General features: G+C 58.1%; 2 protein-coding genes and 1 long non-coding RNA gene across 3 annotated transcripts; 2 read left to right on the top strand and 1 right to left on the bottom strand.

The window, feature by feature from the left end:
• The first annotated feature begins 2,052 nt into the window (after positions 1 to 2,052).
• On the top strand, positions 2,053 to 9,092 carry LOC104916697 (macrophage mannose receptor 1-like). The gene is made up of 9 exons (XM_085214839.1): positions 2,053 to 2,298; positions 2,425 to 2,551; positions 2,863 to 2,958; positions 3,047 to 3,160; positions 3,647 to 3,706; positions 3,815 to 4,207; positions 6,477 to 6,622; positions 8,542 to 8,651; positions 8,757 to 9,092. The coding sequence occupies exons 1-9, from the start codon at positions 2,053 to 2,055 to the stop codon at positions 8,902 to 8,904; spliced, it is 1,440 nt and encodes a 479-aa protein (XP_085070965.1). The 3' UTR covers positions 8,905 to 9,092.
• On the bottom strand, positions 2,292 to 8,650 carry LOC146542054 (uncharacterized). The gene is made up of 3 exons (XR_014880740.1): positions 8,548 to 8,650; positions 3,788 to 4,019; positions 2,292 to 2,537 (listed from the first exon to the last, which is right to left on the bottom strand). It is a non-coding gene; the product is annotated as an uncharacterized LOC146542054 (long non-coding RNA).
• A 2,796-nt stretch (positions 9,093 to 11,888) lies between the features above and the next one.
• Positions 11,889 to 15,082, top strand: TRAPPC5 (trafficking protein particle complex subunit 5). Its single transcript, XM_085214881.1, has 2 exons — positions 11,889 to 12,034; positions 13,540 to 15,082. Exon 2 carries the CDS (start codon positions 13,544 to 13,546, stop codon positions 14,108 to 14,110), a length of 567 nt encoding a protein of 188 aa, XP_085071007.1. The 5' UTR covers positions 11,889 to 12,034; positions 13,540 to 13,543; the 3' UTR covers positions 14,111 to 15,082.
• The last annotated feature ends 560 nt before the right edge of the window (positions 15,083 to 15,642 follow it).

Here is a 15,642-nt window from a genome sequence, read left to right as displayed (position 1 = left end):
CATGCGGGTCAGGGACACACGTGGGGGGCGTGGGGTGGGGGTAACAGGGAGGGCATGGGGACAGGGACAGATGTGGAGACCCTTGGGGACACCTGGCACCTCCGTGGCACCGTGATGGGACAGCCAGTGCCACTACCAACCGTGGGACATTTGGCACTGACATGGGACTGCCACCACCGCCATGGGACACCTGACGCCACTGTGGGACAGCCACCATCGTCTCAGGACAGATGTCACCACTGTGAGACTGCCACCAATGTCATGGGATACCTGGTACCACTGTGGGACAGCCACCACTGTCTTGGGACAGCTGTCACCACTGTGAGACTGTCACCACTGTCATGGGACACCTGGTACCACTGTGGGACAGCCACCATCATCTTGGGACAGATGTCACCACTGTGGGACAGCCACCACTGTCTTGGGACAGCTGTCACCACCATGGGACTGGCACCACTGCCGTTGGACACCTGGTACCACTGTGGGACAGATGTCACCACTATGGGACACCTGGTACCACTATGGGACAGCCACCACCACCTTGGGACAGCTGTCACCACTGTGGGACTGCCACCATCAACTTGGGACAGCTGTCACCACCTTGGAACAGCCACCACCACCATGGGACACCTGGCACCACTGTGGGACAGCTGTCACCACCATGCGACAGCCACCACCACCTTGGGACAGATGTCACCACTGTGGGACAGCCACCACTGTCTTGGGACAGCTGTCACCACATGGGGCAGCCACCACCCCCATGGGACATTCAGCATGGCCATGGGACAGCTGTCACCACCATAGGACAGCCAACAGAGCCACGGGACAGCTGGCAACGCTGTGGGACATAGTGCCAGGGATGCCCACCACCCCACTGGGACCAGCTTCACCCCACAGGGCACCCAGCATCACCCAGGGCACCCAGCATCACCCACAGGGCACCCAGCATCACCCCAAGAGCACCCATTCACCCACAGGCACCCAGCTCACCCCAGGCACCCAGCATCACCCCAAGAGCACCCAGCTTCACCCCACAGAGCACCCAGCATCACCCACAGGGCACCCAGCATCACCCCACAGGGCACCCAGCATCACCCACAGGGCACCCAGCATCACCCCACAGGGCACCCAGCATCACCCACCAGGCACCCAGCATCACCCCACAGGGCACCCAGCATCACCCACAGGGCACCCAGCATCACCCACAGAGCCAGCATCACCCACAGGGCACCCAGCATCACCCACAGAGCACCCAGCTTCACCTCACAGAGCACCCAGCATCACCCACAGGGCACCCAGCATCACCCCACAGAGCACCCAGCATCACCCACAGGGCACCCAGCATCACCCACAGGGCACCCAGCATCACACCACAGGGCACCCAGCATCACCCCACAGGGCAGCCAGCATGACACACAGAGCACCCAGCATGACCCCACAAGGCACCGAGCATCACCCACAGGGCACCCAGCATCACCCCACAGAGCACCCAGCATCACCCACAGGGCACCCAGCATCACCCCACAGAGCACCCAGCATCACCCCACAGGGCACCCAGCATCACCCACAGAGCACCCAGCATCACCCCACAGGGCACCCAGCATCACCCACAGAGCACCCAGCATGACCCACAGAGCACCCAGCATGACCCACAGAGCACCCAGCATCACCCACAGGGCACCCAGCATCACCCCACAGAGCACCCAGCATCACCCACAGGGCACCCAGCATCACCCCACAGAGCACCCAGCATCACCCCACAGAGCACCCAGCATCACCCCACAGAGCACCCAGCATCACCCACAGGGCACCCAGCATCACCCCACAGGGCACCCAGCATCACCCCACAGAGCACCCAGCATCACCCCACAGAGCACCCAGCATCGCCCCCACCCCCCACCGGTGCCCCCATAGCCGGGTGCTGTGGCTGAGGCTGGCGGATGCTGATAGCACTCAGCTCTTCCTGCAGAGCCCAGCAGGGTGTCCTGTCCCCTCCCCCTCGCCCCCCCAGAGGGCCCCTTTTGTCACCCTGGGGACACTATGGGTGCTGGGATGGGTGACATCGTGGGGACACTGCAGGCTTGGGGATGTCTCAGGCATGGAGATGGCAGTGGATGCTCCCTGGGCACGGTGACGCTTTGGACAGTGGGGACACAGCAGATGTGGGGACAGGTTGGGCGTGGGGGACACGACAGACACGGCCACGGGGTCACCCTGGATGCCATTATGGGTGCCCCCCCAGTCCTTCCTCTCCCCACCCATGGGTGCAGCCTCCAGCACCCATCATGGACCGTCACGGTCAGTGTCACCTCCAGCCCAGCCCTGGGGTGTAGGGATGGAGCTGTGGGTGCTGAGGGGCCCCTTTTGAGGCCCACCCCCCCGGATGGGGGCACATCCTGTCCGTCCGTCCCCCCCTTTTCTCAGCTCTTATCAACGAGGACAGACATGAGGACATTCATTGGTGACAAGAGGACGATGTACGGCAACATCGAGTCCGGGCAGCCCAGGCAGGGGCAGGAATGGGGGACAGGAGGACCCTGTGGGGACAAAGGTAGGTGGGGGGTGGGGGGTTTCTGAGGTGAGTGGTGACAACCAGAGGTGACCTGAGGCGGGGGGGGGAGTCCCTAGGATGAGCTGTGGCACAAAGGAGGGGTCCTCATCCCCAGAAGAGATCCCCAGGGTTGGGGGCCCCCTGCCCCCATTTCCACCCCCAGTGCCCACCCCTGGGCAGATCCCCCATCTCCAGTGCCCAAGGGGGGGTCCCAGCATGGTGACACCGGGGGGAACCCCTCGTTTCGGGGTGAGTCCCTCCGGTTGGAGGTGGGGGGAGGGGATCCCCCATGAGTGCCGTCCCCTCCACAGCCTGCAGTGACCTGTACCCCATGGAGGAGAACCCCTACGAACCTTTGGACCCCCCCATCACTGCTCCAAGCCGGAAGCACGCACCTGACCCCCCAGGTATGGTGTGGGCGTCCATAGGGACAAGGCAATGCAGCCCAAATTGGGGTCCTGCCGCCCCATCAGGACCCGTTGTCACCTCCCCCAGTGTCCCCAGAGCGGCAGAGCTGCCCCCAGGACAGGCTGCTGCTGGTGGGGGCTGTGGCCCTGGGGGTCTCGGTGCTGCTCAACATCTTCCTCCTCTCCCTTGGGACAAGGCGGAGTGAGTATGGGGTCTGCGGGGCTCAACAGAGGGGTCCCCAACCTCGGGGAATGAGCTGGGGCAGAGTTCAGTGCTGGGGGGGCTCCTTGGGGGCTCCCCAACACTGGGAGGTGATGTTGGGGCAGAGCTGGGGCTCTGGGAGTCTCCATAGGGGCTCTCTCATTTTGGGGGATGTTGACACAATTCTGGGGCTGCTGGGGGCAGAATTGGGGTCCCGGGGGTCTCCATGGGGACTCCCATACTATAGGGAATGCTGCTGGGGGCGATGGGGCAGAGTGAAGGTGCTGGGGGGCTCTGGGGGGGCTCTCCAACCCTGCGGGATGATTTTGGGACAGAGTTTGGGTACCAGGGTCTCCATGGGGTCTCCCCTACTTTAGGAGATGATGCTGGGGCTGCCGAGGGCGGCGTTGGGGTGGGGTGTCCCTGTCCCTCCTCCTCCCCCCCCTTGATGCCCTACACTTTCAGGATTCCCCTTCTCCCCCCCAGTCGCAGCTCTGACCGCAGCCCTGGATGATGCAGAGAAGCTGCAGCCCAACTCCAACATGGGTGCGCGCCTCGTCCCCCCCCGCATCCTCATCCCCAACCCCAGCCCGGTCCCCGTACGCGCGCCCATCCCAAAATCCCAACCTCCGCTCCCCATCGCCTCCCCCGCAGCCTCCCGCTCCTTCCTGCTGTACAACAGAGCTCACAACATGTGCGTGGAAGCCCGCGGCCAGCAGCTGACCGCCTCCCCGTGCCTCCCCGAAGCGGCGGCCCAACGCTTCCAGTGGCTGCCGGGGATGCGGCTTTGGAACGCGGAGAGGCGGCGGTGCGTAACGGCGGCGGCGGAGCTGAATTTATCCGTCGTGATGCTGCAGCCCTGCAGGGAGGACGGGAGGTTGCAGCGGTGGGAATGCGGAGGAGGAGGGCTGCTGGCTCTGGCCGGGCAGCGGCTGTATTTCAATTACGGGAACAACGTGAAGCAGACGGTGATGCTCTACGTGGGGGATCGCGAGTGGAGCCGCTGGGTCGTGCACGGCAGCAACGAGGAGCTCTGCACGCGCTCCTGTCGGTCCCGTCGTGGGGTTTGCGTGGGGTTTGGGGGTTTGCTTCAGCCTCAATTGGCACAAACTCAGCCTGGCCCCAAACTCAGCCCAAACTGCCCCAAACTCAGCCTGACCCCAAACGCAGCCTGACCCCAAACTGCTCCAAACTCAGCCTGACCCCAAACGCAGCCTGACCCCAATCTGCCCCAAACTCAGCCTGACCCCAAACTGCTCCAAACTCAGCCTGACCCCAAACTCAGCCTGACCACAAACTCAGCCTGACCCCAAACTCAGCCTGACCCCAAACTCAGCCTGACCCCAATCTGCCCCAAACTCAGCCTGACCCCAAACTCAGCCTGACCCCAAACTCAGCCTGACCACAAACTGCCCCAAACTCAGCCTGACCCCAAACTCAGCCTGACCCCAATCTGCCCCAAACGCAGCCTGACCCCAAACTCAGCCTGACCCCAATCTGCACCAAACGCAGCCTAACCCCAAACTCAGCCTGACCCCAATCTGCCCCAAACGCAGCCTGACCCCAAACTCAGCCTGACCCCAATCTGCCCCAAACTCAGCCCGACCCCAAACTCAGCCCGACCCCAATCTGCCCCAAACTCAGCCTGACCCCAAACTCAGCCTGACCCCAATTTGCCCCAAATGCAGCCTGACCCCAAACTCAGCCCGACCCCATCTGCCCCAAACTCAGCCTGACCCCAAGCTCAGCCTGACCACAAACTGCTCCAAACTCAGCCTGACCCCAAACGCAGCCTGACCCCAATCTGCCCCAAACGCAGCCTGGCCCCAAACTCAGCCCAAACTGCTCCAAACTCAGCCTGACCCCAAACTCAGCCAGACCCCAATCTGCCCCAAACGCAGCCTGACCCCAAACTCAGCCTGACCCCAATCTGCCCCAAACGCAGCCTGACCCCAAACTCAGCCTGACCCCAATCTGCCCCAAACGCAGCCTGACTCCAAACTCAGCCTGACCACAAACCGCCCCAAACTCAGCCCCTCAGCCCGACCCCAGTGTGCCCCAAACTCAGCCAAACCCCAAACTCAGCCCCGACCCCAAACTCACCCAAACTCAGCCTGATCCCAAATGCAGCCTGACCCCAAACTGCCCCAAATCCAGTCTGACCCCAAATTTGTCTTGGCCCCAATTTGCCCCAAACTCAGCCCAACCCCAAATTCAGTCTGGCCCCAAACTCAGCCTAACCCCAATCTGTCCCATTCAGACTGACCTCAAACTCAGCCTGACCCCAAACTCAGCCCGACCCCAAACTGCCCCAAACTCAGCTTGGCCTCAATCTCACCCAAACCTCAAACTCAGCCCAACCCCAAACTCAGACCGACCCCAAAGTCAGTCTGACTCCAAACTCGGCCTGGCCCCAAACTGCCCCAAACTCAAACTGATCCCAAACTCAGCCTGACCCCAAACTGCCCCAAATCCAGTCTAACCCCAAATTCAGCCTGGCCCCAATTTGCCCCAAACTCAGCCCAACCCCAAACTCAGTCTGGCCCAAATCACACCCAAACCCCAAACTCAGTCTGACCCCAAACTCAGCCCCTTAGCCCAACCCCAATCTGCCCCAAACTCAGCCTGACCCCAAACACAGCTCAACCCCAAACAGCCTAATCCCAATTTGCTCCAAACTCAGCCCCAAAACCTAAACCTAACCTCACCCTAAATGATTTAATCCAACCCTAAGCTCAGCCTTAACCTTAAATAGACACAGCTTAACCTCCACCCAGGATGCAGTGGGGTCTGAACACTTCATGCAGCTGTAATCCTAAAAATATAGGATTGAACCTAATCCTAATCTAGTCTAAACCCTAATCTAACCTAAACCCAGGCCCAACCCAAAATGTACCCTACATATATAGCACTTAAACCAACCCCAATCCAGCTCAAACCCCAGTAACCCTAACCCAGCCCTAATCCTAAATACGTATGACTGATGGTCATCCTAACTTTGCTCTAACACCAAGCACAGCCCTAACCCTAAATCAACCCCAGCAGAGCTCTGACCTTAATCCAACCACAACCCTAAAGACACAGGGCTTCAGCTAACCCGAATTCAACCCCAAATTCCAACCTTAACCCCATCGTAGCCCCAAATTCACCGGACTCAAGCTAAGCCCAAACCCCAGTGGGGCCGTAGTTCAGTAGAACCCTAAATTCCTACAGGACTAAACCTTCGTCCTAATCTAGCCCAAACCCCAAATCAGACGGGCTGTCCCCGTCCCATGGGGTCTCACAGCCCCATTTGGGGGTTGTGTTCCCTCCCCAGGTTGCCCCGTTTGCCCCCAGGGTTGGACCTATTTTGGGGGATCCTGTTATTTCTACTCCAAAACGGCCAACACGTGGGACAGCGCGCGGGGATTCTGCTCAGCCCGTGGGGCGCAGCTGCTGGAGGTGGACGGTCCTGAGGAGAAGGTGACCCCAAACCCGGCCCCTAATCCTACAACCAACCCTGACCCTAAACCATGACCAGCGTCCTGCCCCCATCCACACCCAACCCTAATCCATAACCACAACCCCATCCCCATCCTACACCCAACCCCAATCTGCGACCCCATCCTACACACAATCCTAATCCATGACCATAAACCCATCCTACAACCAATCCTAATCCATGACCATAATCCCATCCTACACCCAACCCTAATCCATGACCATAATCCTATAACCAACCTTAATCCATGACCATAATCCCATCCTACACCCAGCCCTAATCCATGACCATAAACCCATACTATAACCAACCTTAATCCATGACCATAATCCCATCCAACACCCAATCCTAATCCATGACCATAATCCCATCCTACACCCAGCCCTAATCCATGACCATAATCCTATAACCAACCTTAATCCATGACCATAATCCCATCCTACACCCAGCCCTAATCCATGACCATAAACCCATACTATAACCAACCTTAATCCATGACCATAATCCCATCCAACACCCAATCCTAATCCATGACCATAATCCCATCCAACACCCAATCCTAATCCATGACCATAATCCCATCCTACACCCAATCCTAATCCATGACCATAATCCCATCCTACACCCAACCCTAATCCATGACCATAATCCCATCCTATAACCAACCTTAATCCATGACCATAATCCCATCCCACACCCAATCCTAATCCATGACCATAATCCCATCCTACACCCAACCCTAATCCATGACCATAATCCCATCCTACACCCAACCCTAATCCATGACCATAATCCCATCCTATAACCAACCTTAATCCATGACCATAATCCCATCCTACACCCAATCCTAATCCACAACCGGAATCCCATTCCCATCCTACACTCAATCCTAATCCATGACCATAACCCCATTCCCATCCTAATCCTGCCAGCCCTAAACCCTAATCATACCATAACCCCTAATCCTGCCATGATCCCTAATCCTGCCGTCCCTCACCCCAATCCTGCTGCCCCCAATCCTAATTCTGATGTGATCCCTAATCCTGCTGCCCCCAATCCCTAATCCTGTCATAACCAATCCCAATCCTACCATAATCCCTAATCCTGCCATAACCCCCAATCCTGCCATCCCCAAACCCAATCCTGAGGTAATCCCCAATCCTGCTGCCCTCCAATCCCTAATCCTGCCATCCCCAATCCCAACCTGACCATAATCCCTAATCCTGCCATCCCCAATCCCAATCCTGCTGTAATCCCTAATCCTGCTGCCCCCTACCCCAATCCTGCCATAACCCCCAGTCCTGCCATCCCCAATCCCTAATCCTGCCATAATCTCTAATCCTGCCATCTCCCACCCCAATCCTGCCGTCCCCAATCCCAATCCTGCCATAAACCCTAATCCTGCTGCCTCCCACCCCAATCCTGCCATAAACCCAACCCCCAATCCTGCTGTAATCCCCAATCCTGCTGCCCCCCAACCCCAATCCTGCTATAATCCCTAATCCTACCACCCCCACCTCAATCCTACTATAATCCCAATCCCAACCCTGCTGCCCCCAATCCCTAATCCTGCCACCCCCGATCCTAATCCTGCCGTAATCCCTAATCCTGCAGTCCCCCACCCCAATCCTGCCATCCCCGACCACCAATCCTACTTCCCCCAACCCTTTATCCTACCGTAACCCCAAATCCTGCCGCCCCCTCCCCCCCCCCCAGCCAAAAAAAAGACCCCACATTTCCCCCAAGTCACAGCACCTCGTGTTGGGGTTTGGGGGCACACAGCATCAGGACCCAGCTGGCAGTGGGACCTGCTGTCCCTGGGGGTCCTGGGGGTCCTGGGGGGTGGGGGTGGGGGTCGTTGTGGGGGTCTCAATGTCCCACTGACCGCCGCCGTCCCCAGGCTCACCTCCAAACCACGCTGCTCAGCTCCTCCTGGCTGGGTATCAGAGACGAAGAGCTGGAGGGCACCTGGAAACGAGCGAACGGATCCATCCTGATCCGCGCACAGGGGTACAGGGGGGGCAGAGTTGAAGGGGGGAAAAGACCCCCTTCAATCTCCCACCTCCTCATCCATCCTCCCCCCCCCCCATCTTTCCCACCACGGTTCCGTCGCAGTTCGTGGCACCGGAGCGAACCCAACGGCGGGAGGCAGGAGAACTGCGCGGTGCTGCGTAGGGATGGGATGTGGTACGACTACCCCTGCAGCAGCCTGCTGCCATGGGTGTGCGAGGGGCAGCCCTGGGCGTGCGAGGGGAACCCCTGAAACCCCCCACCCCAAAAAAAAAAAAAAGGTTTTCAGACCCCCCCCGAAACCCCCACCCCGATTCACCTCCGCTTGGCACATCCGAAGCGCAGCGCTGCGGGATGAGGTTCCGACCTCCCGCGTGTCTGTTTTGGGGCTTTTCCTTTTGACGCTCCCTGCAAAAGTTGGGGTCCCCCAGGGGTAATAAATGTGTCCGGTGTAGGATCGCGCCTCAGCCGCGTCCATTCGGGGTGGGGGAGATGGGAGGTGGGCGTTGCCCCCCCCTTAGGGAGATGTGACAGCAATTCCGCAGGTGGGAATCTTGGGCCGCACAAATCGTCTCCAAATTCCCCTACAAATATCCTGCAGGACCCCAAAATCCCCTACAAATATCCTGCAGGACCCCAAATCGTCTCCAAAATCCCCTACAAATATCCTGCAGGACCCCAAATCGTCTCCAAAGTACCCTACAAATATCCTGCAGCACCCCAAAATCCCCTACAAATATCCTGCAGGACCCCAAATTGTCTCCAAAATCCCCGACAAATACCCTGCAGGACCCCAAATCGTCTCCAAAATACCCTACAAATATCCCACAGGACCCCAAAATCCCCTACAAATACCCTGCAGGACCCCAAATCGTCTCCAAAATACCCTACAAATATCCCGCAGGACCCCAAAATCCCCTACAAATACCCTGCAGCACCCCAAAATCCCCTACAAATACCCTGCAGGACCCCAAATCGTCTCCAAAATCCCCTACAAATACCCTGCAGGACCCCAAATCGTCTCCAAAATACCCTACAAATATCCTGCAGGACCCCAAAATCCCCTACAAATACCCTGCAGCACCCCAAAATCCCCTACAAATACACTGCAGGACCCCAAATCGTCTCCAAAATACCCTACAAATATCCTGCAGGACCCCAAAATCCCCTACAAATACCCTCCAGGACCCCAAATCGTCTCCAAAATCCTCTACAAATACACTGCAGGACCCCAAATCGTCTCCAAAATACCCTACAAATACACTGCAGGACCCCAAAATCCCCTACAAATACCCTGCAGGACCCCAAATCGTCTCCAAAATCCCCTACAAATACCCTGCAGGACCCCAAATCGTCTCCAAAATACCCTACAAATATCCTGCAGCACCCCAAAATCCCCTACAAGTACCCTGCAGCACCCCAAAATCCCCTACAAATACCCTCCAGGACCCCAAATCGTCTCCAAAATACCCTACAAATATCCTGCAGCACCCCAAAATCCCCTACAAATACACTGCAGGACCCCAAATCGTCTCCAAAATCCCCTACAAATACCCTCCAGGACCCCAAATCGTCTCCAAAATACCCTACAAATACCCTGCAGGACCCCAAATTGTCTCCAAAATACCCTACAAATATCCTGCAGGACCCCAAAATCCCCTACAAATACCCTGCAGGACCCCAAATCGTCTCCAAAATCCCCTACAAATACCCTGCAGGACCCCAAATCGTCTCCAAAATCCCCTACAAATACCCTGCAGGAACCCTCAAAAAACACCCCAGGCCCCCAAAGCCCCACAAATTACCCCAAATACCCCTCAGATCCTCAAGAACCCCCTCAAAACTCCCCAAAATACCCCAAGGCCCCCCCATAACCACCTCCCAATTTCTCTCAAACCCCCACATGCCCCCAAAATCCCCCAAATCCCCCCAAACTCCCCTCAGACCCCAAAATACCCTCCCTAAAACCTCAAAAAGCACCCCAAACCCCCCCAGACCCCCCAAACTCCCCTCAGACCCCCAAGGACCCTCTCAGAAATCCCCCCCAAAATACCTCCAGCCCCAATAACCCCTCCCAATACCCCCAAACACCCAAACCCCCAAACACCCCTCAGACCTGCCAGACCCCCCCCAAACCCTCAAAAAACACCCCCAGACCCCCCAAGAGCCCCCAAACACCCCAAATCCCCCCCTCTAAACCCTAAAAAAAAAAACCTCAAATCCCCCCAAACACCCAAATCGCTCCTCTAAAGCCTCAAAAAACACCCCCAGATCCCCAAATTACCCCAAATACCCCTCAGACCCCCAAGGACCCCCTCAGAACTCCCCCAAATACCCCCAGACCCCTCCCCCATAACTCCCCCCACTCAATTTCCCACAGGCCCCCACATCCCCCCAGATCTCTCCAAACATTCCTCACACCCCTTAAATCCCCTAAAAAAACACCCCGGATCCCCAAATTCCCCCTAACACCCCTCAGATCCCCCAAATCCCCTCCCTAAACCCTTAAAAACCACCCGCAGACCCCCAAAGCCCCCCCCAAATTCCCAAACACAGCTCAACCCCAATCTGCCCCCAAACCCCAAACTCAGCCCGACCCCAAACTGCCCCAAACTCACCCCAACCCCAAACTCAGCCCGACCGCAAACTCAGCCCGACCCCAAACTGCCCCAAACTCAGCTCAACCCCAAACTCAGCCCGACCCCAAACCCACCCCAACCCCAATCAGCCCCCCAAACCCCAAACTCAGCCCGACCCCAAACTGCCCCAAATCCAGTCTGACCCCAAACTCAGCCTGACCCCAAACTCAGCCCGACCCCAAACTCCCCCAAACCCCAAACTGCCCCAAACTCAGCCTGACCCCAAACTGCCCCAAATCCCGTCTGACCCCAAACTCACCCTGCCCCCAAACCCAGATAGATCCCAAAATCACCCAAACTGCCCCAGTCTCTGCTCCAAATCCAATCTGCCCCAAACAGAGCCTGCCCCAAACATGGGGTCTCTATGGGTCTCTATGGGACTCTATGGATCTCTATGGGGTCTCTCTAGGTCTCTATGGGGTCTCTCTATCGGGTCTCTCTATAAGGTCTCTCTATGAATCCCTCTATGGGCTCTCTCTATGGGTCCCTCTATAGGGTCTCTATGGGTCTCTATGGATCTCTACGGGTTTCCTCTCCCTCTGAGCGGCGTGACGATCCGCACTTCCGGTTGGAGGCGCAGCTTCTACCCCTGGCTCCGCCCCTCTCGCTTTGGCCACGCCTATCACCCCCCTCCCCGCTCTGTGCGGCGCTTTTACGACGGCAGCGGCCGTAAAGCGGAAGCGCAGTGCTTTTACGACAGCGGCGGCCGTAAAGCGGCAGAGCGGCGTAACAGCGGCGTTGTTGGTACGGGGCTACGGGGGGGATACGGGGGGGTGTTGGGGCGTGGGGGTCTCTGGGGACCCCCCAGATGGGCTCTGAGACAATATGGCGGCCCCGTTCCCCCCCAGTGGGGATATGGGTGCCCCCCCTCCCAACCCAGGTCTCCTTATGGCTTCCCCCTCCCCACAAAGGCTTCACCCCCCCCGCCCCAATTAACGCCCCCCCCCCAACGTCTCCCAATGAGTATTTCCCCCCCCCCAATGAATCCCTCCCCCACCAAAGGTCTCCCAATTAGTGCCCCCCCCCACCCAGCACCACCCATCGAGTGCTGCCCCCCCCCCCCATAAATGGTCCCCCACCCCCCCCCACCCCATCCCGATGAGTGCCCCCCCCGCACCCAAACAGTTTCCAATGGGTTCTTCCCCACCCAACGGGTCCCCCCCCCACAACAGCTCCCAATGGCTTCCTCCCCCCCCCACCCTACAGCTCCAGCCCCCACCCCGTGGGTTACCCCCCCTCTTAATGGTCCCCCCCCACCCATCAGCTCCCAATGAATCTCCTCCAACGCAGTGAATCCAACCCCCCCCAAACATCTCCCCCCACCCACTGACCACCCTCACTTTTACACCCCCCCCTCAATATAGGATCATGGAATCTCCCTCCTCCCCCCACCCCACCCAGTGACCCCCCCTCCCACCCATCAGCTCCCAATGAACCCCCGCCCCCACCCAACAGCTCCCAATGGCTCCCTCCCAGCCCCCACCCCACCCAATGACCCCACCCCACATCTCCCACCAACCACCGACCCCCCCCTCCAATATAGAACCATGAAATCTCCCTCCCCCCCACCCATCAGCTCCCAGTGAATGCCCCCCACCCCAATTAACCCCACCCTCCCACTGAAGTCCCCCCACCCATCAACTCCCAATGAATCCCCCATCCTCCCAACAGCTCCCAATGGCTCCCTCCCAGCCCCCACCCCACATCTCCCCCCACCCCCCAACCCCTCCTCACTTTTACACCCCCCCGCCCCAGTATAAGACCATGGAATCTCCCTCCCTCCACCCCAACCAATGACCCCCCCCCCACCCAATAGCTCCCAATGGCTCCCTCCCAGCCGAACCCCACCCAATGACCCCCCTCCGCCCCCACATTTCCCCCCACCCACCGACCCCCCTCACTTTTACACCCCCCCTCCCAGCATAGGACCATGAAATCTTCTTCCCCCCCACCCCACCCAATGACCCCCACCACCCATCTCCTCCCAATGAACCCCCCCTACCCAACAGCTCCCAGTGCCTACCCCCCAGCCCCCACCCACCCAATGAGTTCCCCCCACCCACCGACCCCCCTCACTTTTACATCCCCCCCCCCCAGTATAGGACCATGGAATCTTCCTCCCCCTAACCCCACCCAATGAACCCCCTCCCACCCAACAGCTCCCAATGGCTCCCTCCCAGCCCTCACCCCACATCTCCCCCCACCCACCGACCCCCCCTCACTTTTACACTCCCCCCCCCCCAATATAGGACCATGGAATCACGCTTCACCCGTGGCAAATCCCCTCTGCTGGAGCGCCCGCTGGGCCGCCCGCGGGGGGAGGTGAGCCTGAGTGCCTTCGCCCTGCTCTTCTGTGAGTTGGTGCAGTACTGCCAGCGCCGCGTCTACTCGGTGGCCGAGCTGCAGTCCAAACTGGCCCAACTGGGCCACCAAGTTGGCCTCCGCCTCCTGGACCCGTTGGTGAGCCGTGAGCGGGGCGGGCGCCGTGAGACCAAAGTGCTGAGCATCCTCCTCTTCGTCAAAGGCCCCGTGTGGAGGGCGTTGTTTGGGAAGGAGGCCGACAAGCTGGAGCAGGCCAACGATGACGACAAGACGTTCTACGTCATCGAGAGGGAGCCTCTGGTCAACACCTTCATCTCCGTGCCCAGGGAGAACAGCACGCTCAACTGTGCTGCCTTCACAGCTGGTTTGGTGGAGGCGGTGCTGGGAGCCAGCGGGTTCCCGGCCAAGGTGACGGCGCATTGGCACAAGGGCACCACGCTGATGATCAAGTTTGAGGAGGGGGTCATCGCACGGGACAAGAGTCTGGAGGGACGATGAGGGGGTCCCGACACTTGGAGGTGTCCCCTGTCCTCACACTGGGACACTCGCGTTGTTACGTGGCTCTATAAATGTTCTCTTGGCCCATTGGGTGACCTTCAACCTTGGGTGTCCATCAGTGGTGCCTATTGTCCCTCCTGGTGGCCCTTGGAACTACTTGGGGACATTGGGACCCATTGGTATCCCTCAGCACCAACCCCTGTCCTCACACTGGGACGCTCGCATTGTTACGTGGCTCTATAAATGTTCTCTTGGCCCATTGGGTGACCTTCAGCATTGGGTATCCATCAGTGGTGTCCATTGTCCCTCTGGTGGCCCTCAGCCCCTCCTGGGGACATTGGGACCCGTTGATGTCACTCAGCACCATCTACCATCCACCTTTGGCTTCGTGTTGGAACACTTGAGTTGGTTCAGGTGCAGTAAATGTTCAGAACCTTCATTTCTATCAGTGGTGTCCGTTCTCCCTCCTGGTGGCCGTTGGAACTACTTGAGGACCCACTGATGTCACTCAATACAATCCATTGTTCTCCTTTGGCTTCATGTTGGGACACTCATGTTGTTTCCTGGCCCTATAAATGTTCTCTTGGCCCATTGGGTGACCTTCAATGTGGGGTGTCCATCTATGGTGTCCATTGTCCCTCCTGGCCCCTCCCTCCCTCAAACCTAGATGAGGACGTTGGAACCCATTGATGTCACTCTACACCATCCATTGTTCTCCTTTGGCTTCATATTGGGACACTTGAGTTGGTTTGGGGTTCAGTAAATGTTCCCTTGTCCTATTGGGTGACCTTCAGAGTTGGGTGTCCATCAGTGGTGTTGTCCCTCCTGATGGCCCTTGGACCTTCTTGGGAACGCTGGAACCCATTTGTGTCCCTCAACGCTCTACATTGTTCTCCTTTGGCTTCATGTTGGAACACTTGCATTGGTTTGTGTCTCAATAAATGTTCTCCTGTCCCATTGGGTGACCTTCAACGTTGGGTGTCCATCAGTGGTGCCGTTCTCCCTCCTGGTGACCCTCAGAGCTCTGTGGGGGCACCGTGTCAACACTTCGGCCCAGTTCTGTGACTGATGGGGTTGGGGAGACCCACGGACCCACAGCCCAGGGAAGGGAAACATCTCGTGATCCGTGAACAGTTTTATCATTCCCTCCAAAGGCAGAAACGGAAACAGAACCCTGTGCTCTGTGTGGTGTTGTGATGTGAAAAACCAATCACCAAAAATCATCAAACCGTGACAGCACGACATCCCCCACAGCATCCCTGAGAGCTTCCACGCGTGACACCCCCCTAAAAACATCCATCACCCCCCCACGTGTGACACCCCCCTCTTATAACAAACAGCCATCACTGCATTAATTAAAAAAAAAAAAGAGTAGGCTTCTTGTTCTATGTGGTTGACCAACAGTTGACCAATGATTGACCAGCAATGGACCAACAGTTGACCAATGGTTGACCAGTAGTTGAACAACGATGGACCAATGGTTGACCAGGAGTTGAACAACGATGGGCCAATGGTTGACGAGTAGTTGAACA

The sequence above is a fragment of the Meleagris gallopavo genome, chromosome 34 (assembly GCF_905368555.1).
Source record: "Meleagris gallopavo chromosome 34, MGAL_WU_HG_1.1, whole genome shotgun sequence".
NCBI classification, from domain to species: domain Eukaryota; kingdom Metazoa; phylum Chordata; class Aves; order Galliformes; family Phasianidae; genus Meleagris; species Meleagris gallopavo.
The sequence above is the reverse complement of the archived record's forward strand: the minus strand, read 5'-3'. Positions and strand labels throughout refer to the sequence as shown.